Below are 26,644 nucleotides of genomic sequence, written 5' to 3'. Positions count from 1 at the left end.
TTTGGACAAACCGGTTGCTGGTTGCCCTTTCTAAGATGCTGGGCCTTGTTCAGGAGCCCCCTCAGGTGTTCTGATTTTGTCTGTTGCCCTTGATGGGCTTTGGCTAGGCTGTTTCACAACCCTGCAGTCCTTTAGTCAATAAACATTTACTGAAAACATACTGTGCTGGCACCGTGCTAGAGATGATAACAATACAAAGAAATGAGTTGTTATAAGCATTGTTAGGGACCAGGACATGTCACCCCAAAATATGCCATTTTACATATGCATAAGAATTAATTTCATCTGAAGGCATTTGAACTCTGGAAACACTTTACCGGCCTAAAATCTGAGCCTCACAAAAGAACTGAAGTCATAAATCCCTTCCCCCAGAGCAACTCTAATCTCTTCTGAGAAACCAGAAATCCGGCACCACACCCAGACAGAAAGGTCACAAACTAGCATATCTCCAATGCAGTCAGTCTTCTAAGGACTCACTAATTTTTCCAAAAAGCCATTTGCATTTCCATAAGTGCCCTTTCTCACCCTCCCTTTTCCCTACTAAGTTAGATATATAAGCCCAAATTCTACCACTTAAAAAATTTTTTAATGTTTTTTTAATTAAAAAATGTTTTTATTGACTTCAGAGAGAGGAAGGGAGAGGGAGAGACAGAAACATCAATGATGAGAGTCATTGATCGGCTGCCTCCTGCACGCCCCCTACTGGGGCTCAAGCCTGAAACCCCAGGCATGTGTCCTGACTGGAATTAAACCCTGACCTCCTGGTTCATGGGTCAATGCTCAACCACTAAGCCACACCAGCCAGGCTATATGTTTTTTTATTGACTTTAGAGATAGGAAGGGAGGAGAGAGAGAGAAGCATCGATTTGAGAAACATCCCTGTTGAGAAACATCCCTGTGCACACTGAGCAAGTGAGAGCAGCATCTATGTTAGAGAGAAACATGGATGAATTGCCTCCCGTGTGCACCGATTGGGGATCGAACTTACAACCTGGGTATGTGCTCTGACCTGGAATCGAACCCTCCACCTTTTGATGTACAGGATGACGCTCCGACCCACTGAGCCACACTGGCCAGGGCCTAACCACTCTCTGAGTTACTCATGTCTGCGTATCCCGCGTGTTACATAAGTCACACACAGATTAATAAACTCTTGTTTTTCTCTGTTTTGTTAACCTAATTGACAGTGCCTCAACCTAAGAACCTGGGAGAGGTTTGAGGGGAAAAGGTTATCTTTCTCCTCTACAGTTTTAAAGGGCAACTTTTTTTTTTTTTAAAAGGTAAAATCGCAACCTGGCCAGGTACTCAGTTGGTTAGAGCATTGTCCTGATATGCCAAGGTTGCAGGCAGGTTCGATCCCCCGTCAGGGCACATACAGGAAGCAACCAATGAGTGCATAAACAAGTGGAACAACAAATTGATATCTCTGTCTTTTCCCCCCTTCTAAAATTCAATCAAAAACATTTTTTTAAAAAAGGTAAAATCTTGACATAAAAAAATGTACCCAGTATTTTATTTAACTCATTAATGGTGGAACTAGAGAGACGCTACGACAGGTTCAAATGAGAGATGGACTAAAAGAGATTCCTATTCTCCTTTGCACAAAATTCATTTGCAGCTCTATGAACAAAAACAATTTGCTTCCCTATGGATAGGACACAAGGCATCACGATCATCAGCATTCCACAAGTTATTTTCAATTTCTGTGGAAATTAATACATGAGGAAAATTACACCCTAATTGATTTCCATGGACTCTAAGCATGAAGATAATACTCAGGAGGCAGCTCTCTGTGGTGTATGTAGGGAGCAGGAGCAAGTTTTCAGATCTTCTATTGATGAGGGAAATTAGATCTCTTGAAGGCTACTCCCCCTAACCCCACTCCCTCACTGCCTCCTCCCTTAGCATGTGATTTCCCCGTGCAATTTACTGAGTTTCTGCATTATAGTACCTGAAGGGCTACTGGGCAGAGCACAGGGGGGAGTGTTTCCTTCTGACTTGGAGAGGGTGGAGGGAAGATGGAGAATGGGGTATCTCAGGCTGTTCCCAGAAGCTAAAGTGAACTCTTAAAAGATGATGCTTTAACTGTAAGGGAAATGGGGGCCATTATAGGACTTTGAGCAGAAGAATGATTTATGTTTTGGGAATGGCTATAGGAGGCCAATAGGAAATAGGAAAACCAGTCAAGAGGCTGTAGTGAAGATTCGGGCAAGAGCTGCACTGCCTCCAGGATGGCAGCAGTGGAAATGCTAAGAAGTGATCAGGTCCTGAATGTATTTTGAAGATAAGACCAAAGGGATTTTGCAGTAGACTGACCACTTCATTTAAATGTATATTGTGGTTATGAGAAAAAGAGGAGAGTCAAAGGGCTACTCCCAGATTTTTGGCATGAACCAGAAAGGAGAGAATTGCCATCAACAAAGAGGGAAAACTGAGCAGAGCAGGTTTGGGGGCAAAGTATAGGGTGGGGAGGGGGATCAGGAGTTTAATTTGAGATACTGGTTAGATACCCAAAGGGGGCAATGAGTAAGCAGTTACACACACAAACACATATATCTGATGTTCAGGGGTGAGATGTGGACTTACCCCTGAGATGTGGAAATATGCATTTGGGAATAAGTATGTAGATGACATTTAAAGCCATGAGACCAGATAAAGTAACTGAAGGCATGAAAACTGAGGCCAGGAAAAGAAGATAAAATGAGGCTATCCAAATAGAGGATAGCAAAACACAGAGATGAGAGCTGTGGGAGAAAAAGGGGGTTCTAGGGAAAGCAACCTCGAGGGTGTGATCTGATCATAAATTCCTAACTGGGCAGGTCATGGTGGGTAGTCACGCCCCAGGCATATAACTTTGTAGTAAAGATTTATTATCTTTGACTTAAGCCCTGTCCATTGATTCTGTGCATCTAGGTTAACACACCTTTGAAACAGCCATAACCACCCTCAAGAGAGCACATAATCTTATTAACTATCCTGCAACCCAGTCCTGGCCTTGCTTTCTCCCCCCTTCCTATAATCTCCCTTATGTCTCCCCCTCTTTCTTTTTCTATAAGAGAAAGTTTCTTTAGAAAGTCAAGAGGTAGAAGAAATGGGCTCAGGAAGCATATTGCAGAGGCAGAAGATGGGCCTTGGAGCTTCGGTAACTTAACGGGGCCTGGTGGGAGTGGGGGAAGGAGGGGGACAGGAAAAGGGGCCCATAGGGAGAGCCCCAGTCCCCTCTTTAATTTCAAATGCATAAAAGAAATTGCCAACTTATTCTCTGAAGCTTTTATCTCAGTCTGTTGAGATCTTGCTTCCAGGTGTAGCCTCTTTTGGGTCCAAATAAATTTTTATAAAAATTCTTTGCACGTTTGGACGTTCTTACGTGGACAGAACTCGAGTGAAATACCATCAACCTCAGAGTCAAATAAATGACTGTCTTCTTGGATCTCTTTCGCTTAACATTCACGCCCAGCCTCTGTTCCCATTTGCAGCCTCGCCTCTGGGTGACAGCTGCGTCCTCCTGGTCTCTTTTCTGGCCTCAGGCGGGTTGAAACTCGAAACCACACCTAAGGGGGGGGGGGAGAAGGGCAGTGGGGGCGGGGGAGCGGCCTTCCAGAGGTCCAATTCCCCTCTCTCCGCTACCCCAGCCTGAAAACTTGCCCCACTCCCTACATGCACCACGAGAGCTGCCTCCTAAACGTTATCTTCATGCTGGGGAAAATTAGGGAAAGTACGAGGAGTGTATCCTTTCAGTCAGATGTTTGGTGTTTACTCCCAGACAGACATCTCGTCTTGAATTTCCGCCCTTTCAATAGGCGCTGCAAGTTATGAGGGGGGGCGGGGGAAGGGAGGGGATTTGGCTGCAGAAACCTTGGGCTCAGATCCCAGCCCTGAAACCCACTTTGGACAAGGGCCTTCACCTTTTAGGGTCTGCAGAAACCTTGGGCTCAGATCCCAGCCCTGAAACCCACTTCGGACAAGGGCCTTCACCTTTTGGGGTCGGAAAGGTTTAGGTTACATGGTTTTTTGGGAAAGGAAGTAAGGCCTGCTTCTGCTCATATATTATAAGAAAACGAGTAGAATAATAACCCTTCTCCTGCAGGCTCCACAGGGTCATCGTGAGACTCTGGAGATGAAATCTGAAAGGGCCGCTCCCTCGCCCAGTGACCCCTCAGGGGCCAAGCACAGGGCTTGGCCCTGCGTTTAGGAATGTGAATTAGACTTGGAAGCAAAAATCCATCGACCCAACTCGGTGCATTCAGGCGGGGCTTTCTGTTTTTACTTAACCGGCACGGACGTGGTATTTCTTTTGTGCTAGGCACTGTTCTAAATACTTCACAGATGTTAACTCCTTGTATTCAAGAAGGGAGAAAAGGAGCAGCCACAGCGAAAAGTTAAAGACAGGATTAGGGAGGTTCAGGAAGTGAGTCCCTGCAATAAATGGCTTAGATTAAAGGTCATGCCTTTGTTTAATAAGTATTTGTAGAGTGCCTTCATCTTAATCTGAAACAGGGGCCCCCAAGTTCAGTCCTGCGAGAGGGGGCCGTTTTGGGGGGCTTTCTGGTACTCCCTAATTAAAGACTGCGTTGCCAGGGAGACTGGGCGTGCCAGGGAGATGTCCTCGGGCTAGGGAGAGGTTTCTATTCTATTTTTATCCTTAACACGCAGCGGAGCTTGAGGGCCAAGCTGTGGCCAGCACCATTTCTGAGTCATTTCTTAGTCCTGTAGCTAGGATCACCGCCCTCCTCCCAATACGGTGTTTAAATTGTGCGCAAGGCATTCGTGGCCCCACATCTCCTGCACTCCACAGGACCCATACGTTTCTTCTGTGTGTGTGTGGGGGGGTGTAGTTGGAAGAAGTGGCCACAGAAATGCCAAACCGGTGGGACAGTGTGGACAGGGTGAAATACATCAGCAAGAACAAACTGGAAGCTTTAGTTTATTTCCTAAGACTGAAAGTGGGAGCTGGTGTTTGAAGATAGAATAAAGCTTGGAACACTTAAAAGGAGCTAATTAATGTTATTTTCTTTCTCATATCCACACACCTTGTAGGCGAATACCACCCATGAGGAAGTCAGTTTGTGCTCCCTATAAAAAAAATGGACAGACTCTAAGTATAGAGTTCAGCGCAGACCTGGGTAATTTTTAGAAACTTTGAGGTTTCGTTGGCTTTGGGAGGGTGGTGACCCTTTTTCGTCTGGGAGATTTCTTTCTTGTTCATTCTAATATTTGGACTAACATCAGGAAATACCTTTGTCTTGACAGGTACATTTGACTTTCGAGAGCCTTAGTGGGTGTGGCCTCTAGCTGCTTTATTTACTTATTTACTTATTTTTTATAAGAGAAAGTTTAAATAGAAAGTTACTGCCCTGGCTAGTGTGGCTTAGTTGGTAGAGTGGTGTCCTGTGCACTTAAAGGTCTCGGGATCGATTCCCAGTCAGGGCACATGTCCAGGTTTTGGGTTCAGTCGGTCAGGGTGCATACAGGAGGCAACTGATTGATGTTTCTTTCTCTCTCTTCCCTCCCTCTCCCTTCCTCTCTCTCTCTCTCTCAAATCACTAAAAACATATTTTTAAAAAAAGAATGTTGCCCGGCCGGGCGTGGCTCAGTGGTTGAGCGGCAACGTGGGATCCAGGCAATTGGGGTTCGATTCCCGGTCAGGGCACATGCCCAGGTTGCAGGCTCGATCAATGACTCTCTCATCATTGATGTTTCTCTCTCTCTCCCTCTCCTTTCCTTTCTCTGAAATCAATAAAGATGTATTTAAAAAAAATAAAAGAAATAAAAAAAAGAATGTCACAGAGGCAAAAGAAGGGCCCTTGGAGCTTAGGAGAGAGAAAAGTAAAGGCAAGGCACCTGGGGGAAGAGAAGGGGGAGAGGAAAGGCACCTGTGTGTTCCTGGGAGGGAGAATGTGCCTCGAACTGTACCTGCTTTAGACTGTTAGGGGTACACTACAGTTCCCTGGCTGGGTAGCTCAGTTGGTTAGAGTGTCATCCCAATACAACACGGTTGTGGGTTCGATCCCCGCTCAGGGCACATACAAGAATCAACCAATGAATGCATCAATAAGTGGAACACCAAGTGGATGTTTCTCTCTCTCCTTCTCTAAAAATCAATAAATAAAAACTTTTTAAAAGTACACCACAGTAGGAGCTTTCGAGCTTTCTGAAGCGACTCACATTAAGAAATACACTTTTCTTCATGAACCAGCACAGGCATATGTAACTGAAACAGACGTTTCATGGAATAGTGTATGTGCCATACGCTCCATATTTTCTAGTCTTTGTTAAAACAAAAGGTCTGGTTGCTAGGGATCCACGACAGGGTCCTCATTTGGAAAAAAGCTGCGCCAGGGCAAGGTGGCAGAGCTGCCGGGAGGGCTAATAGACCACGTTCTAATGGGAGCTCCTCCACTTACAGCAGCGTACCGGGGCCATTAATCAACCTTTCTAGACCGTAAGGCCCTCAACTGTAAGGGACATAAGCTACTTCATAGTGTTTTTAGGAAATGAGACAGTAAGCACTCACGGTCACTTTCATTACTCTGATTCTGCATTCAGGAAGCCCCCAAGGTTTCCAAAATTGTTCAGCCCAGTACCCAAAGGGTATTCACCATTCCATACTTTTGAATAGAAAACCTGCCCTGGCTAAAAGCTTCCAATCCTACCCCCTGGGCACACTGTAAAGTTTGGCCTCTGGAGGTGCCACCTGAAGCCAGTGAGCAGCCTGAGCCACACCTGCCCTCACCGTTCTGAAGAGGCCACTCCCTAAACCCACCGCCCCTTGATTCTAAGCAGTGTCCCTGAAGTGCCTTTGTCTTGCATCGGGCTGCCTTCTCCGCTTTTATTTTTGCTTGAACAGCACCTGCACAGGCCTCAAGCTCAAGAGTTACCCTCTGTGCATACAGGCTGTCCTGGTGATTGCTTCTCTCCCCTTTCTCCAAAATCCTGTCCTAACATTTAATGAAGAAAAGAGTGATAACTACATGTATTTCACATCTTTAGAAAGCAGAGATGATGCAACTCCAAAATAACCTTAGCCCTTACTTAATATGAATTTCACTTTCACTTCTGACATGGATTGCAATTTGGTTCAGTTTTTTTCAGACAGACACTGAATCTCAGATGCGTGTGTCTGTTTTATTTTGGTTTTAGTTCTAGGAAATGTAGTGCTGAGACTAAGCCACTGATCAGGGTGTAATGGGAGAGCAATGAACATAATTTAATTCTTCAGCAAACACACACAAAATTAAATATCTGAATTATAGCTGTGGAGGGGCTGTTTGTCTTGTGATGTTTCTGGTGGGCCTGTTCCAGATGCATTTTTAGCGATGGAGGCAGGATAGTTTGCCAGGATTCCCGTGGAACAGATGGTGCAGCGTGGCTTCCTGGCAGTTGCCCTGCTAGCATTTGTCCCATGCCCTGCATAGCAAATGTGAAACTGCCTTGAGGGACAGGGATCAGGATTTTTCTTGCTGCTGTAAAGGGAAAGGGGAAAGGGTGAAGGTGTGGCCAAGGGGCTTGGTACGGGGATTGGAACACCTCTGTCCTAATTCCTCCATCTGAAAAATAGAGGGGAAAGGTTTCTCTTGTGTGCTCCTGACTGACCCTGGGGGAGGCGGTCTCTCCTGCTTTGGAAATTCTACTGTGTTTCCATCCCTAGGACCAGGAGGACAGCTTTAGAGTTCTAATGGCCATCCTGTCCAGGCTGAAGTTCAACTATTCCTGAGCCTGCTTGCTCACTCCCAACGTTCCCTGCATATCTGTGCATCCTAGACAAAGGGATGGAAACATTTCTGCTCAGATTAAAATGCAAAGCTAGACTTGGGATCTAGGCCACTGCTTAGCCTATTTTAAGCACCACATCCATTCCAACCCTTCCTGTATTTTCTTTCTCAGTCACCCCACTCTCATTCCCAAGCCCCTGGCAAATAAAAAGCTTGGCAACTTTACTTACTAACTTTTGATTAACTTCTTTATATCCCAGCTATCCATGACTGTGGTTTCAGCCCTTACTGTATAGCCTGAAATTGTTTAACTGATACTGCTTCTACTCGAGCCCCCCTTCAATCAGTGTGCCACACGGTGCCATAGTGATTGCTTTAAAATGCAAAGATGTCCCTTCACTCTTAAAATCCTTCAAGAACTCCATGACATTGTAGGAGAAATCCTAAGCTCCCTAGTATGGCACACAGGACCTTTCACGTTCCGGTCCTGCGACTTCAGCACTTACACTAGCTGCCTATTATTCCCAGATCTCCAGACTTTGTGTCCATGCTCGGTGATCTCCTCAGAGCAGTGCCTTCTATCAGCACTCACATGTGCCTTTTTTTTTCCTTCTTTTTTATTTTACATTTTTTTGTTTATATGTACCTTCTTACCTGAAGCTCTTGTTGGTCTCTCCCCTCCTCCAACTACTCTTGGCCAATAGCTCCTCCTTTGTGTTAATCTAGAACAGTCATCTTATCTCTGTCCTGATACGTGCTTCTTCACCTCGCTCCTTCAGATAGAGTGCCTGTGTAGTGGGAATCCCTATTTATTAAATTGAATCAAATAGGTTTTTAAACTAGATTTTGATTGAGGTAACATTGGTTTATACCAAATTGACTTTTAATCTTTTAGAGCTTCCATAGTTCCAAGCTTTTTCCAGCACCAGGGTCTTTGCATAATTAGTTCTGTTCGGAATAGTTTTCTCCTTGCATTCTCCTTATTTCGGACATAGCACGGAATCATTTCAAATTATTTGTGAAGGGAATATAGCTAGTGGTTAACACCCCAGGTGCTGATGTCAGAGGGCCTACTTTCAAAATGCAAAACGGTTGACCTTAAGCAGCTTTCCCACTCTGCGCACCGGCTTCAGCTCCTCCTTGTAAAATGGGACTAAGGATCCAGGGAACGTTAAGTTAAAATACATAATATGTGCTAAACGACTTGTACCTGGCATGTAGCTAATACCTATTGTGCTCTACTTAAACATATATCTATTAATTACTGAATGCTGTTTCACTGTAAACTCCAAGAAGCCAGGGGTTCCGATGTCTCTTCACCCCTGTACCCCACTGCCTAGCATGGCATACTAGTAAGTGCAAAATCAATTTGTGTAACCTGAATGACTGAATAAGTGACGATCCTTTAGAATTGACTGAAGATAAGGAGGGAGCTGTGACTGCTTATCAGAGTGATATCAAAAGCAGACCGGTGGCCTTCATTAATCACTAATTGACTTCCTAACCGTCCTGTTCACTTGGCTACATAACCAAGCAACTCTTTTTTTTCTTTAGTTTAAAGAAAAGCATTTGGGTAAAAGTTAGATGAGTGGAGTCATTCTTGGATTTTTGTTAGAGGAAACTGTGCTCTTATTTACTTCATTCAGAGCTGGGACTAAGAATAAACATGGAATAAACATGCTCAGGTTAAGGTGACCTTGCTCTACAGAGAACAGAGTCTTAGGGCAACTCGCTGTGCGGACAAAGTGACAAGCAGCGTCAAAGCAACACAGTGACAGAGGCAGCTTGTTAAGCAGGTTAAACTCCAACAGGGATCCTGTAATTTATTTTTAGTGAGAACCTTAGCTTCTGCTTGTAAAAACCATCTTATAAAATTAGTGGTAGAGACAGTGGAAAGGAAACACTTTTCACTTTTTAGTAGGGAGAGAAGTAAAGTTCCGTAAAAGAAGGAAAATCTAAGGGCAGCTTTCGTAGGTTATAGATTTATTTATTTTTTTAAATCACAAAACTTTCAACAAAAAAATTAAAAAAATAAGTCAATGGGTAAAGGGAGTGAGAATAGTTATTCTAGAAAACGTAGGCTGAGGAGAGGCCCAGTGGCTGAATGCAGCCAGGGCAGAAAGGGTAAGAACAGTAGGTTACTTGGTTCTCAGTCTCTAATAAAGGGACCACAGGGACCCTCAGGAACAGGGCACTGCAGGTCCTGTCCACACTGCCAAAAGTTTGTAAACCAACGGCCATCACGGCAGCCCTATGGCCCTGTGCCACCTGGACACTGAAGACCCACGACAGCTCCTTTATTCTCTAGCTACAGAATCGGTGTCAATTCAGCTGGCAGTTAAATGTGTGTTAAACATTTCCATTCGTGTCCTGCCCCGGCGCCACAGTATCGTGTTTACATGACACACTCTTAGGGTCGGAGTCATGACTTTGCAAAGGTGAAGCGCAGGCAGGTGGTAATGGTTTCAGGGGAGAAGCAGGAGCCGGCTTCCTGCCGTAGGTGTAGTCCTGGCCCCTCGGCGAGACAATCAAGCCTGCACTTCCCTTCCCTTCTTAGGAGAGACATTAATGGTGCAGATGCCCTTTTGGGGCAGACGACAGAGGACTTTCCAGTAGCTCTTGCTTCCCCGAAGAAAGACTCTCTTATCCTCACAGCCCAAATACCCCTTCTCCTTTATAGTTTCGTATGTAGAGTCTTTGATCTATCAGCCAGATTTAAAAAAAAAAAAAAGCAATTCTAGCCCTGACCAGGTGGCTCGGTTGGTTGGAGCATCGTCCGTACACCAAAAGGTTGTGAGTTTGATTCCCCGTCAAGGCACATACCCTACGCTGCGTGTTTGATCCCTGGTGGGGCCACGTGCAGGAGGCAACCGATCGATGTTTCTCTCCCTTCCCTTCTCTCTAAAGATCAATAAAAACATATCCTCAGATGAGGATTTTAAAAAAAGAAAAAAGCAATTCTAGCCCTTTCTGACCCAATGAGAAAGACGGGAGGACTGAGGAAGGCAGGGGGGTAAGCCAGGAGAGTGGGGGGGCTCCGGCCGGCTGCACTTACCGCTTTTTGGTTCCCTTCCTTGTCGGTGAGCAGCCATTCGATATCCAGGGTGTCTTTTTCTGGAAGCCCCAGCTGATGATTACAGGGTAGAGTGACTTTTTCCTCTGCCACTTTCTTGATCTCAATGTGAACCCCCAAGGTTCCAACATAGTAGGAAACTGAAAGAGGAAAACCTTTCATGAGTAACACAGAACCTGCAAGGCAATGTGCGCAAGCAAACGTTACAGCGCATCACTGGATGTTCCTGTGCGCAAGGGGCAAGTCAAGGTGTTGAAAGGATCCTGACCCAGCTGGTGCGGCTCAGTGACTGAGCGTCGACCCATGAGCCAGGCAGTCACGATGCGATTCCCAGTCAGGGCACGTGCCCGGGTTGCGGCCTCGATCCCCAGTCGGGGCGTGCAGGAGGCAGCCGATCAGTGACTCTCTCATCATTGATGTTTCTATCTCTCTCTCCCTCTCCCTTCCTCTCTCTGAAATCAATAAAAAGAAAAAAATTAAAAAAAAAAAAAAGAAAGAATCCTAGACCAGAAGTGCTAGAAGCCCCAGGATCTTGCGCTGGCTCCTCCATTAACTGAATTAATCATATCTTCCTTAACCGCAGCCTCCCCTCTCGAATTACACTTCTGCTAATGCCTGTCTTTCCCACCTTTTAGGGTTTTTATGAATAATGGAATCACTCCGGTCAACGACCGTGTTCTTTTGATTTTTCTCTCCCTTACTATAAGCAGAGGCTTCCAACACGACAGAAACCAAAAGGGAAGGCCGAGGTTAGCATGGTCCCCAGAACAGGCTCCAGACACCAGCTCAGTCCTTCGAGCCTTCCTGGAGACTGGCTACCCGCAGGGCCCTGAGGAGGTGCAGGGGGCCTCGGGCAGCAAGTGCTCTCCTAGGGCAGCTCCTGCTTCCCTCAGAAACGCTCCTCCTCTTAGCCTCCCAACTCCTGTCTTCTAGTCTAGTTTCTTATCCTGCGGCTTCAACCCTTTCTATCCAAAGCAAAATTCTGAGTTACCACATTTGGATGCTGTCCCTCCTTGACCCAATACCCATTTAGCCAACAGGAACTCAGTTGCACTTTTGGCTTTCTTTCCCTCTGACGTTCATCTTTTTCTAGGAATGATGTCCTGTCAGAGACTTTGGCCTCCAAGCTCACCTCTCCTTCCTATTAATCGGTCTCTTAGCCTCTGGCTAAGGCTTTGACATTGTTGACTATTAAATCTACAGCACTGACGACGGATGAATTGCTAGGTGAAACCCCACCTAGATTCTCAGTATGGCATGCCTGGCATTCAAGGTATGCTTTATCTCCAGATCTTCCCTTATCTCCTTACTCAGTAACAAAGAAGCAGCGTGAAAAATGATCTCTTTCAAGCCATTCACAACACAACAATATTATACAACCTCCAAGTTAAAAGAGCCCCAAGTGCCAGGGCTTGTGCGAAGTCCTTGCTCCCGGAGCATAATCACTCTGTCACCTCAGAAGGGTTTTAAACACTAAAGGCCAAGGATCATGACTAACAGAAGCAGATAAACTACCTCTCTCACTCCCTGTTCATTTCCCAAAACTATGAGCAGCAAATATGTGGCGAGGAGAAGGGCCTGTATTTTTGCCTGCAGGAAAATGAACGGAGGAAAAAGGGGGCAGGGAGACCGTGTTTCTCTCCCCAGGGGCCTGATTGGGTTAGAGCCCTCACAGGCACCCACCCTAAGAGCAGCAGCAGGTGGGTTCCCAAGCTCCAGGGCAAAGAAAGGAGCCGGTAGAATTATGCTGAGCATAAAGAAGCAGCCTTCAGAACCACGGGGGCAAGTCCCTTGCACGGTCTTATTGACACTCTCAACAGTGTTTCTGTTATTTATGTTTAGAACTTGACACTGCAATGGGCGTGGCTCTAGAATGAGCACTCACACCTATGAAGAAGGGATTCCTCTCCACACTTATGGAGGAAATGTAAAGAGGGAGTTAGCAACTTGCCCAGTGTCACAGAGCAGGGCCTCCGCCCAGGTGTGTCTCGCTGCAAAGCTCACGTTCGGACAGCCATGCCATGCACGTGTGTCCTATGTTTTACGTGGTTTCCTGGATGTCTGGTTCTCCCATAGCCAATAAGCTCCTTGAAATTAAGTACCATTCACCACTGCGTTCCCATAGCCCCCAGCCCCCGGTCTCACACACTGTAGGTGCTTAATAAACATCTGTTGAATTGATTTGAATCTAAGCCATGCACTCATTTTACCAATGAACAAACTGAGGCCAGGGATAAAGCAGTCAGCCCAACATCCTCAACTCATTTCTTGGTAGGAAAAACCCATATAAAACCCATCCTCCCTCAGGCCCCATAAAGCAGCTATATAGCAGCAGGGAAATTAGCTGGTTTGCACTGTACCAAGCTAAGCTTCTAAGGAGGAATTGTGGCTCCTATTCCTGATCACTGCCCACTAGACACAGGAATGCTCAAATTAAACCAGTACCCCACACCCTGACAAAGCTAAAGAACCCAGCACCAATTGGGTGCATACAGTGGGCTCTTCCTATACACTGGATAAATAAATGCAAAAATCAGCTGTGAAAGTTGCCGATTTGAGCCACTAGAGGGAATCAAAGTCTCAGGTTTGGTTGATATCCCAAAAGGAAAGGAACATAGTGGTGGGTGGTGTGCTTTGCCAGAGAGCCAGGTTCTATTTATACCATACCCAGAATTAAATAAAGCAGCGCAGGAAGGGGGCCTCTCAGTGAACACAAATGACTTCACCCAGACAGGGAGCCTCAATATCAGCGTATGCACCTCCAGTCTTCCCTGAGCCTCAGCTCCTCCGACTCAAGGAGGCCCCTGAGATCCCTGCAGATTTCTCAGGTCCTACTGCGCTTTTTAACCCACACCCCTGGTCTGCAGCCTAAATGGACAGAGTCCCGGCTTGGCAATGCTTGCGGGGGCTCCTGAGCATGGGTCTGCTGCCTGGTGGGTGAGCGGGAAGGGGCAATCTGAACACCCAGCGGCCAGCCTTGGGCTCCCCAGGCATGCAGGTACTCATCTTCACTAGGAAAGACCTTAGAGATCATCAAGATTTAATTTACCAGGAAACTACAGCCTGGAGAATTGAAATGTCGAGGCACAAAGCTACTTAGTGGCAGAACCACAAGTAAGGGAATAATCTCCACTGGGCGTCACTGACTCTTGCCGCACTGGACGGTGGGCGAGGTGCTGAAAGATGGCAGTGCACAGGCCTCTGTGTAGCAAGCGCAGTGCCGTTGTGGAGCTGTGGGCGCTCCCTAAGTGGAGGCTTCTTTGTGCAACTCGGGGGCTCAACAAAGGACCTTCAGGAGCTTGGGAGAACCACTCTCTCTGGGCCTTAGTGTTCTCATCTGCAAAGCGGGAATCAAACAAAAGGCGGAGGTAAGGCACCTGGTGAGGCACACAGGCATCTCCCGCTACAAGGCTCCTCTCTCCTAGAAGAGCATTTCTCAGGTGACTGCTGCCTACAGTCAGTTAAGATTAATCGAAGGTTTTATTCTCTAACGAGCATTTTACATTTATTAAAGATTCTTGTGAACCTTCAAGACCCCCTTCAAAGAGAAGGGGGCAGAAGTAACTTTTTTTCAAGATGAAGACCTTTATATAACTGAGCCACATATTTTGAAGATGGATCCATTGAGAAGATAATAGTAAGTTATTAAAAGGTGATTTCTCTAACCAGTTGACTATTTCAGTCACATTAAAACACTCGTAAGTGAAGTATTTTTAAAAGTTTTTGTGTACAAAGAGCTAGGCTAGCATTGCTTTTGTGGTCAGATAGGTGTCCTGGACAGCCCTTTTAAGGAAGTTCATGTAGCCCAGCTTAAGGAAGCGTACAGCTTTCACGTACCGTGGACACTGGTTCCATTACACAGGGAGGCCGTATTTACGTGTCAGACCATGTGGGTTTTAGCAGATGTGGCAGCAGGGAGAACACTGGCCAAATTTTCTCAGCCACTGGTGACCCATGTTGCTTTCATGGATGCAGTGAGGAAAAAGGCCAGGGTAACTTTTAATAGAAATTAGGATGCTGCATCCAAAATACCTGTATCTCTCTTATTTCCTTAACGGAGAATTCTTCTATTTCTCAAATACTTATTGACCTACAGGGCACAAGTTGCTTGGGATCACAGCTAAGTCTATATGCCTAACTCTTTCCAAAGAACGGACTGTCCAGTGCTGCCATAATCCACAGCGCCCGGCGTCCCCCAGGGTCCCATCTCGGGGAGGCCACAGTGCTTGGCGCACAGGCTGAGAACTGAGTTGCTGTTTGCCAGGCTGTGTAGATGCCCAGTTTACAAGTCGCAAAGTTGGAGAGCACAGTGGCTGCGGTTCCATGCCAGGTGCGGCTGTGCTATCCACACTATTTAATGTAGAGCAGAGCACCCACTCATGGGCGACTGAGTTGTGCAAGCACCTTCCTCCCCTCGGTGACTGCACTTTCCTTTCTTTCTTTCAAATCCTCACCCGAGGATATTTTTTTACATTGATAGTTTTAGAGAGAGTGGAGGGGAGGGGGCAAGAGAGAGAGAGAGAGAGAGAGAGGGAAACATCGATGTGACACAGACACATCGACTGGTTTCCTCCTGCACACGCCCAGGACTGGGGCCAGGGATCGAGCCTGCAGCCGAGGTACGTGCCCTTGACCAGGAATCAGACCCGATACCCTTTGGGCCGAGGGCTCACGCTCTAACCACTGAGCCAAACCAGCCAGGGCAATTGCACTCTTTTCATTTTTTTTCTTTTTTAAAATATGTCTTTATTGATTTCAGAGAGAGGAAGAGAGAGGGAGAGAGACAGAAACATCAATGATGAAAGAGTCATTGATCGGCTGCCTCCCGAACGCCCCCACTGGGGATCGAGCCCGAAACCCGGGCATGTGCCCTGACTGGGAATCGAACCGAGCTCTCCTGGGTCACAGGTTGACGCTCAACAGCTGAGCCACGCCGGCTGGGCTGCACTTTTCTTAATGGCCTGTTCACTTATCTGAATGGGAAGAGAATTTTCTAGTGTTTTGCTTTACATGAAATATTTGAGAAAGCCTCAGGAAAATCAAAATCATCAAATGTCAGAAAAATAAAAAGGACTTTGGAAATTTTAAAATCAACTTCTCTCACTCTATAGATTAAGAAATTGAGGCTTAGCCCTGGCTGGTGTGGCTCAGTTGGTTGACAGTCATCCTGTGCACCAAAAAGCTGGTCAGGGCACATGCCAAGGTTGCAGGCTCAGTCCCTGGTAGGGGGCATGCAGGAGGCAGCCGGCCCATGTTCCACTTTCACATCGATGTTTCTCTTTCTCCCTCTCCCTCACTCTCTAAAAATCTATAAAAAGATATTTTTAAAAAGAAATTGAGGCTTAGAGAGAAGTGAGTCACCTGACTTATACCCTAATATATATAAAAGTCTTTAGGTGTGTGTGGAACACTGGACGCAATTCAAGGTCCAGCCTAATGCAACAGAAGGAGCATGAGCTTTGGAGTTAGGTGGATGTGACTTTAGGTAGTGGCCGAAGGCCGATGACTTCCCTGACCACTCTAAGTCCTTTTTCTCCTTGGTGAAATGAGTATAAAAACATCCACTGTGAAAGATTGTTGTAAGCTTGTACGTAAAATGTCTGGCACTGGCACATGGTATACAGTACGTACTCAAGAAATGGTAATTATTATTGATAATAATTGTACAAACTGTACTTTGAAAAACAAGAAAAACCAGAAAAATGCTTCACCTGAGGAGGTGAAGCAGGATTGTGAGTTCAAAATGCATTTTGCTTGATAACTGGTAATATTTGGGCATATTGCTTTATCTCTCTCTGCATATATATATCTGTGTGTGTGTGTATATGTGTGTATACATGCATGTGTGTATAGATATGTGTGTGTATATATGTGCATGTATACATGTGTATAGACAAGTATATATGTGTGTGTATCTCTGTGCGTATACACGTGTGTATATGTGTATCTGTGTGTATATATGTGTATATTATGTTTATGTGTCTATATGTGTATGCATGTGTATATGTGTGTGTATGTGTGTGCGTGTGTATGTCTGTGTGAATATATGTTTCTACGTGTGTGCATATGTGTATATGTGTGTGTGTATATGTGTGTGTATATTTACACATTGCTGCATCAGCTGGATGCAAGTTGCAGGCGGCACACTTTACCTCTAAAGGTTTCATCAGGCACCTCCTGAAAGTAAGGCTGCTCCTCTCCACAATCACAGCACCATTACACCTAAGAAAATTAACAATATCGTACTGAAGATCATTTCTGACCAGGTGTTAAGGAAGACTGCAGTGTGAAACTGAGCCAGTGCTGGAAAGATTAGACAGATTTTTCCTGCGCAGATGTGAGGGAAGGAAATATTCTTGGTGATGGGAGCAGCTGGAGGAGATGGGCAGCATTTGTCTTCTCCGGCCGGCTTCCCGCACTGTGAACTAGGGATGTTCCTCTTCTACATCTTTGCTTCCCAGCCAACCCAATCTCTCTAGTTTTCTCTCTGAAGACTTTATGAAGTTTTCAGAAAAGAAAAACCACATTCAGCCCTGGCTGGTGTGGCTCAATTGTTTGGAGCATCGTTCTGTGCATGAAAAGACTGTGGGTTCGATCCCCGGTCGGGGCGTGTGTAAGAGGCAACTGATCAGTGTTTCTCTGTCACATCGATGTTTCTCTTTCCCCCGCCTCATTCCTCTCTCTAAAAAAAATAATAAAATTTAAAAAAAAAGAAAATTCAGTATGAGCTGCTAAAGAACATACATTTGAATGTCTTCTCAAATAAATATATATTTGATATTTAGAGAAAGGCCTGTTGATTACCGGGGGACTTTCAGACATCCGGGAGTCAGTGTGGTGGCTTGTTATTCCCGCCCCCCAGGAGGTGAGTATTTGTTCCTGGGGCCCCCAAAGTTAATGGTGGCTCCAAGGCCCAAGGCGGCAGCCTGAGCTTCCCGCTTCGGTGCGGCTGTGGTGGGTGGGAGCAGATTCTGAGCCTCCCCTCATTCCCTGCAGAAGGAGAGGGAAACGGGAGAGCCCTGCACCAAGAGAAGAGCTGAAGTTTTTAGACGAAACACAGGCTCATTAGAAATGATCAGCTCCCCTTCCTTCCTCTCTGTGAAAAGCTGTCTCCCTGGGTGCTTTCTGTGTAGTTATCCCATTACCAACCTGGCCTGAGCTCCTCACCTGTTAGGGGGGTGCTGGGAGACCCCGGGGGAGCAGCTCTCCTCCCTCGAGCCACCTGAGAGCTGATGCTGGCAACGCGTTACCTCTGCTCAGCTGGGCTCGGTCAGGCCCATCATTGCATCGTGAGCCCAGGAGCTCAGCTCTGCTTTAGAGGAGACAAAACAGGACCACGCAGCTGCGGCCACAGGGCCGAGGGGGCACTGTGGGGACACGAGCTCGCCTCCAATTTTTATTCTGACCTCTTCCCTGCACCAAAGGCCGTTGCCTTTGGAACTGGCTGCTTGCAGACACGTAGATCATGTGGATTAACGTGGACGACACGGAGCTAAGTAGCAGAGCTGGTCTGACGGGGCACCCTGGAGACCTTGCTAGCTGGAACCCGACCCAAGGGCAAGACGAAACTTCCAGAGGCATATGTTCAACGTTACAGCGACGCGCAAGCCTAGGGTGGGACAGGGCCGGACACCCTGCGGGACTACCCGGTTTACAGGGCCCAGCAGTGCGATATGGCCACTGAAGAAGCCCATGGAGTCTGAGGGGCATCAAAAGAGGTTTGATGTCCCAAACCTGGGGCGTGACAACTTCACTGCGCTCTGTAGCAGCAAAGCAAGCACACCCAGAGCATCGTGCTCAGCTGTAGACGTCGCGCACCGAGAGGGACGCTGACACAGAAGCCGACATCCAGAAGGCTGTGACTAGGAGATGAGATCCAAACCCGTCATGTGAGGAAGAGTTGACACAATTACGGTGAAATGTCAGGAAGATGGAAGACTCAGGGGCAGCATGGCAGTTACCCCCCAATGTTGAAAAAGCTTCAAAACAAGGGATAGGCCAACTGGGCGTTGCTCCAGAGGGTTAGGTCCAGATGCCATAACAGCTTCACCCATAAAATGACAGACCGGGAGGTCTCCAACACCTCTTTCCGGTTCTGAAATAAGGTGATTCTCTTACAAAAGGCTTTTCCCATCTGGGCTTAATATGTTGACAGGCTTTCTAGCAGTCCGCCTGATACGAGAATGAGCTGCATCATTTAGCGCATTTTTCACTATTGGAGTCATTCGAGTAGGGGTATGTCAAGGACCGCGAAGGATTCTTACATGTGGATGCTGAACTCCATAGTTACTGTCCTGCCTAACGGAAGTATTCTGTGAAATAGTTACTGAACGCTTCATATATCCCAGGCACCGCCCTAGCAGAAAGGAATGAAAGTATAAGGCACATACACACTGCTGACTGTCCGTCTGCCGTCAGCATCCAGCAGTTTTCACACAATCCAGACCAATAGTCCAGTTCTGTTCCGTTGTCAACACTCCTTAAACATTTTATTTTATTTTAAAAATATGTATTTTTAATTGATTTTTTCAGAGAGATTGGAAGGGAGAGGGAGAGAGAGAAACACTGATGTGAGAAACACCAACTGGCTGCCTCCTACAGGCCTCTACTGGGGATGGAGCCCACAACCCGGCACGTGCCCTGACTGGGAATCGAACCGGCAATCTTTTGGTGCACCGGACGACACCCAACCCACTGAGCCACACCAGCCAGGGCATACTTTTTTATTGATTGATTTTAGGTAGAGAGAGAAAGAATCAATTTGTTGTTCCACTTATTTATGTATTCACTGGTTGACTCTTGTATGTGCCCTGACTGGGGACTGAATCCACGACCTTGGCGTGTCAGGATGACGCGCTAACCAACTGAGCTCCTCGGCCAGGGTGTCAACATTGCTTTTAAACATTGTCCAGGGGCTCTTTGAAAGAACTAAAAGGAACTGGCCCCTGCGACTGCAGTGTGCTTCCCTATCTGTGGATGTTTTAATCCACAAGGGGGCAGGGTTTACCCAGAGAGGATTAAGCACATCTGACTTAAAATGTCCCGGTGGCTCAGAGGGGCTGAGGAATCAGCTAAAGAACGCTTAAGGTCCCTTGTATCTTTTAAAAAATTTTTAAATTTAATTTAATTTTTTGTTTAAAATATTACAAGGTCCCTTGTATCTTGAAGTTTACTCTTTGTTCTAGGCCTGTAACCACCGGGATTACAAAATCCTGAATGCTCTGGTTATATGTAGTCTAGAATCTAAAGCTTGGGAAGGTTTGCAGCAGGTCATTGTCTACTTTCAGGGAAATTTCATTGTTAAAACTAGTCTGCTGAAATTTATGAAATTATTCATATTCTCTTGTTATCACTGATAATCTGAAATCACAGTAAAACCGTTCAATCTTGACAGGTCTGTTGGTATCAACTTAATTTTATTTTGTTATAGTATGTCACAGGATATTCAAGGATATGGATTTCTGTAGAATTTCCTTAAACACCTTTTCTCAGTGCTTCAGATTCTAGGAACCACAAACAGGAACGAACACTGACCAAACAGCTGGCACCCAGGGGAGTAATCAGGAGTGTACAATTGTTCAATGAATACGAGGGGCTCTCATGTCCTGTTACCATGCGAGGTGCTGCTGGGGACATAAAGAGGGATGGATGGCGTTGTCTTTTGTCTATGACGAGATCACAGTAACAAACAAAACAGCGATCCAGCAAACCCAGTGCAAGGCAGCGTGTGATCAGCTTCGGTGTGAGGGTCAGAAAGTGCTGTAGGAACTGAGAGGAAACGATCGCCATGGTGACCAGGGATGGCTCCATAGAAAGTACTTAACCTGGGCCTTGGGAAGCAGGTTGGAATTTTAGCAGCTATAAATGAGGTGACCACGTTGCAAAGGCTGGGAAGGCGGCCTGACTGCCTAGGAAACCAGTAGCTAAGCGACCTCCGCACGTGACAGACTGGAACGTCACCGTGGACCCTCAGTCCTGGCGGGTCTCATAGACTGGTCCATAATGTCACATAAGCATGTCAGCTGTGTCACTGTCCTACTATCTCGGAGTAATGTTTCTTGTTTTAAATACTCACCCGAGGGTATGCTTATTGATTTTAGAGAGAGAGGAGGGGGGAGACATTAATATGAAAGAGCAACATCCATCGGTTGCCTCCCGTAGGCGCCCCCACTGGGGATTGAACCCTTAACCTAGGTATGTGCCCTGAACCTGCAACCTTCTGGTGTATGGGACAACACTCTAAACAACTGAGCCACCGGCCAGGGCTGGACTAATGTTTTATCCTAGTATCTCCAGTAATAACTGTCAGGGGAAGGGTCCTGACCTGGTCCACAGGGGTCATTCTGCTACTCAGAAATTCACCACTTACGCCTCAGAATTCTGTCCTCAGTAATATGCTAGCACATGTTCCATGCATGTATCCATGTCTACATACATAGGAAAACATACACACAGCTGTCTAGAGATGCTTACAAGCATGTCTGTGTCAGTGCATGGATGAGACAAGAATGTGTCTTCGAAGTTGAGACTCGGAGAGCCAGGCCCCCACTAACCTGTTTCACTGACGTGTCAATTTATAGCCTCTACCTCCTTCCGAATGCCAAGTCGCTTTTTAAGTCTAAATCTTTTATTACCTCCTGCAGAGAGATTTGAACAGAAATTAAAAATGGACACAGACTTACTACTGAGAGGGCAACAGTCTGTTTTTCGGGATTCATGGCAATGGAAAATTGAGATTTCACTGGTCATTAAAGTCCACCAATAAATTAAAGCTTCCTGTCAGCCTTAACTTTATACTCCCCCTTCCCCTTCCCTTCGAAGCTAATAACCAAGAGATGGCTGGTCTGAAACAAACAAAATGACACATAGTACAAATGCATCCAGTACATCTTACCCACCCCTCTCCCATATGGAAACATTTACTGATAATAGGTAACAATTGTTGAACACCTATTCTACTATAATTAGAATAAGTCTACTTGACTTAGATTCATTTCCATTTTTAATCTTCTCAACAACTGTGCGAGGTAAACACTATTATTATTCTCATTCTACAGGCAAAGACATCGAGGTGCAGAGATTAACTCGCCCCAGATCGCAGTTAGCAAGGAGTGGAGCCGTGATTCTAACCAGCCACTCTAACATTCGTGCCCTTAGCAGTATATTACACTGACTCTCTCTACATCTATTTAACAAAAAAATTACTGATCTAGCGTTATGCTGGTATTTTGTGAGTTCCTCAGAGCTTTTCCCCATCTTTTCTACTCTTGCTCCTACACAGAGAAGCTGCTGAAAGTCCAGACGGTGGTTACTGGTGAAGGGGTGGAAGTGGAAGGAACACGGGGAGGCTCCTAATGGTCTGGCTATGTTCTCTTTCTAGATGAGGGTGCTTATTATCTTATTACTTATGTATGTTAATTTTGTGAAATTCATCAAGCTGTACACTTATAATTGTGCCTTTTTCTGTGTGTATATTGTACTACTTATTAGTTATATATTGTTGCATAATAAACTGTCCCCAAAACTTAGCATCTCAAAACAAAAATGTATTTTTCATGTGTACCTTGTTAGCAATTTATTTTTTCACTTCTATAAAAAATATTTTTCTTGTTTTTCAGTTTGACATTTTTATAAATTTTTAAAACTAAATTTATTGGGGTGACTTGGTTAATAAACTTATATAGGTTTCAGGGGTACAATTTTATAATACATCATATGTATATGTCTTATGTGTTCACCACCCCAAGTCAAGTTTCCTTCCCTCACCATTTATTCCCCCTTTACTCTCTCTTACCTCCCCTCACCTCACCCCCAAATGGTATCTTATCCCATAGTTTCTGTGGATCAGGAATCTAAGCACAGCTTCGCTGGGTAGCTCTGGCTGAGGGCCTCTCATGAGGTGCAATAAAACTGTTGGCTGGGGCTGTGGTCTTATCTGAAGGCTTAACTGAGGTGTGAAGAGTCCATGTCTACGCTTACACGTGTGGTTGCTGGCAGGTGTGAATCCCTCAGCACATGGGCCTCTCCATGAGGCTGCCTCACCCTGCGGCAGCTGGCTCTCCCCAGGTCAGTAATCCAAGAGCGAGCACAAGAAAGTGCTCAAGACGGAAACTCAGAGTTAACATCTCACCACTGTTGCCATATTCTATTTGTTATAAGCAATTATATAATTCTAGCTCACACTCGAGGAGAGTGGGACACTAGGAGGCAGGAATCACTGGAGACAAATGTAGAAGCTGCCTATCACACACTTCAATAGAAGTTAAAAGAATTATATCTTGCTCAGCCGGCGCGGCTCAGTGGTTAAGCGCTGACCCAGGAACCAAGGGATCACTGTTCGATTCCCAGTCAGGGCACATGCCCGGGTTGTGGGCTCGATCCCCAGTAAGAGGCGTGCAGGAGGCAGCTATCAATGACTCTCATCATTGATGTTTCTCTCTCTCTCTTCCTCTCCCTTCTTCTCTCTGAAATCAATAAAAATTAAAAATTAAAAAAATTATACATTAACTTCCTCTGCCTCGCCACTCAAAGTGATAATCATTGTCTTAGAGAATTAAAAATGCTTTAACCAGCCTAGCCGGCGTGGCTCACCAGTTGAGCAGGAGATTGCTGTTTGATTCCCAGTCAGGGCACATGCCCTGGTTGCAGGCTCGTTCCTGGGGACTGTGCAGGAGGCAGCCGATCAGTGACTGTCTCATCACTGATGTTTCTCTCTCTCTCCCTTCCTCTCTCTTGAAATCAATAAATACATGTATATATACATATATTTTAATATATCTTTATTGATTTCAGAGAGAGGAAAGGAGAGGGAGAGGAAAAAAACACCAATGATGAGCAAGTCATTGATTGGCTGCCTCCTGCACGCCCCCGACTGGGGATCGAGCCCGCAACCCGGGCATGTGCCCTGACCGGGAATCAAACCCCGATCGCCTGGATCCTAGGTCGACGCTCAACCGCTGAGCCATGCCCAGACAGGCAAGACATATTTTTAAAAACTGCTATAACTAGTTCACTAGTTTTTTTGTAATCACAACATTCCTTAAGAGTAGATTCTGACATGAATTTTTTTCTGTTGTATAGAAATGTAATAATAAGCTGAATACTACCACTTTTATATTTGCACAGCACTTTTCAGATTTCACAATTCTTTCCATACGTACTTTGAGTTTTGTTATGTAGAGTAAGTAGGAATTGTAGTTTAGTGTTAGTTTATCTGAAAGTTACAAAAATGCTTAATATTATTTAGCACTTATTGAGTGCTTACTATATGCCAATTACCGTATGTTAAGGGATATATAGATATTTATTATATGTACATACAATTCCACATAATTACCTAACCCCATTAGGCAGGGTTTTGCCTCATTTTATAGAGCAAAACCTAAGACTCAGAGAGGGTAAGTAATTTGCTAAGATCTAAGAGCTAACGACTGGTGGAGCCAACATTTCAACTTAAACAATCTGACTTCAGACCTTCTATGCTCTACACATGATGTAAACTACAATTTTCACACCACTCTGGTAGCACGTTTTCCTGGAATGTCATGGGGAAATTTTTTCAAACACTGTGCCATCTCCATGTTGGGGAGGGGGAGGATCACCTTCAACGACTCTGGCAGGCAGAGTGCGAAGAGCAGTGACCCCCGTATGGCATTTGTATCCAACATTAAAGAATATGGAGTCTTTCTTCAGAAGGCCGATGCTATTGACCCACTACATTTGGGTAAAGTGCTGGAATATATTCTTACTAATATGTTCATGAAACGATGACCATATTTATCATACGACACAATTAACACAGGCTCTTTGAAAAGGGCTTTTAAAACCTAGCCTGTTAGAGAAGTTCTTAAGGACTTCAAGAGCTCAATATGCTTCTCACATCAAGCGTGTGAGCAGAACTATAATCGGGCTCAGCTCATATTTCATAGGCACCTCTCAGAGCTTCTCTTCCCCAGAGACAAATGAGGCAGCTCAAAACCTGGACCTGATCATTACGCTCCTTAACGACAGTGCGCAGACAAATCGCTCACCCAGCTCCAGCTTCTCCCATGAAGGTGCCAAGGAGAGGCCCAGGAAGCCATTTGGCTCCCTCCACACAGCGTACAGCCCTGCAGAAAACGTCAGGTCTCAGCAGGGGCGGATTTGCGATGCCAAGTCATTTCCCCAACTTTACTTTCTTCCTGCCATTCACCCACACCCAAATGACTCAAGCGGCTGCGCCCTGCTCCTTTCTTCATCTACACTGGTGCAGTTATTCAAATGACCTAAGGATGAGTCTGGCTTCCCAGAGGACTGGCTTCCAGATGATCTAGCTTTTCACCCGTGCAGCATCCCCACCCCACGCTACGGGGGGCAGTGCTGAACAGAATCACCCAAGCGCTGGGTTACGTAAGATGGTTGATTCCCAAATCCAGTTAATTATTAGCACACTTGAAAAGCTTTAAAAACAGTTTTGAATAACGTGCTATCAGCATATGGTAAGCGTTCAAACAGAACCAAATGGCACACAGTGAAAAGTCAGTCTCTCCCCTGCGCTGGGGCGGTTTCCCTGCTCCAGGCAGCATTTCAGTCCCGTCCGCCCTGTTTCTACATCTCACACTCGACTCAGGGTTCAACTGGGGAATAGGCTGTTCGGCTGGATGCAGTTTTGACTCCAGTTTCAGACAGCATCGCTCCACTGACGTCCAGCTTCCAGAATTACTATTGAGAAGTCTGGTGCCACTTTTAATTCCAGCCTTTTAAAATGACCTCTTGTTTCTCTCCGGGCATTTTTAGGGTCTTATCTTCATTCATAGAGTTGTAAAATTTTACTATCATGGATTTTTGGTGTAGGTCAGTTTGTCTCCATTAGTTTATCGTTAGGTCATTTAATCGGAAAACTCATTTCATTTAAATGTCAGGAAATGTTATTATGCTATTTAAAAACAATTCCTTCCATGTTCTCTTCTTCTTTGTAGGCATATGTGTCGGATGTTGAGCCTCCTAGATTGACCTTCTAATTTTTTAACGTTTTTTCTCATGTTGTTTGATTGAGTTGTTTTAAAAGCTTTTTCAAAGGACCTCTTAGGAAGCACTACATGGTAGCTGTTCAGATCAGGGATTCGAGCCCATGCAGTAAACATTCCTCTATAGTTCTACAGCTTTGGCAAGTTCCTTATGCTCTGTGCCTCAGTTCTCTCATCTGGAACACAGGGATCTCTCATCTGGAACACGGGGAAAGAACTGTACCCAGTCCACGGGCATTAAGTGAGGACTGAAGCATGTTACGAAGAGGAAGTCGGTCTTAACCCCACTGGCACGTGGAAGTGTGCAGTGAGTATTGCTGTTACCACCGCTTCCTTGGCATAGCAGTCCACAATTTCATCCCTTACATCCCGAGGATATGAGTCACAGGGTGCCTCGCACAGTCTGTTCCCGTTTGCCTTTCTCTCTTCTCAAATGTCACGTGTTGGACAGAGAGTTCCTAAAAAGCTGCTTGGGAGCTCTGTGAGGGTCTCTTACAGGGGCCTTCCCGTAGGCTATTTTGGGTGGAATTCCCAGATGTCAGCGCCTCTGAGCGGTTCTGCTCCTCCAGAGAGGAATCATTACATCGCCACCTGCCAGCAGGAGGCCGGCAGGCTAATGACCCCTGAGGGGGGTGCGGGGCCAGGTGGCCTGCTCCAGAGGGTAACCGAACAGCCTCGGAGACGGCCTGCGGACCCCACTTTGGGGACCTCCAAGCGATCACGGCTTGTCCCTCTACCCTTCGCAGCGTCTAATCCCCGGGCCTCCCAAATCCCGCCCGTGGGGCAGGGAGGAGCTGGGGCTTCCCCGCGGGGGTGCAGAGGGGAAACACGAGTCTCGCTGCGCTTGGTAAAGA

General features: G+C 45.9%; 1 protein-coding gene across 4 annotated transcripts in view; it reads right to left on the bottom strand.

The window, feature by feature from the left end:
• CLMP (CXADR like cell adhesion molecule) overlaps window positions 1–26,644 on the bottom strand; it is a 99,497-nt gene that overhangs the window by 11,793 nt on the left and 61,060 nt on the right. For all 4 annotated transcript variants that reach the window (XM_081122559.1, XM_081122556.1, XM_081122557.1 and 1 more), the window contains one exon: window positions 10,768–10,925. In XM_081122559.1, the coding sequence (XP_080978685.1) occupies window positions 10,768–10,925 (158 nt within the window). The remainder of the gene's footprint in view (window positions 1–10,767; window positions 10,926–26,644) is intronic.

The sequence above is a fragment of the Miniopterus schreibersii genome (genome assembly GCF_964146895.1).
Source record: "Miniopterus schreibersii genome assembly, chromosome: 20".
Taxonomy (NCBI): domain Eukaryota; kingdom Metazoa; phylum Chordata; class Mammalia; order Chiroptera; family Miniopteridae; genus Miniopterus; species Miniopterus schreibersii.
This window is presented reverse-complemented; position numbering and strand designations above follow the sequence as displayed.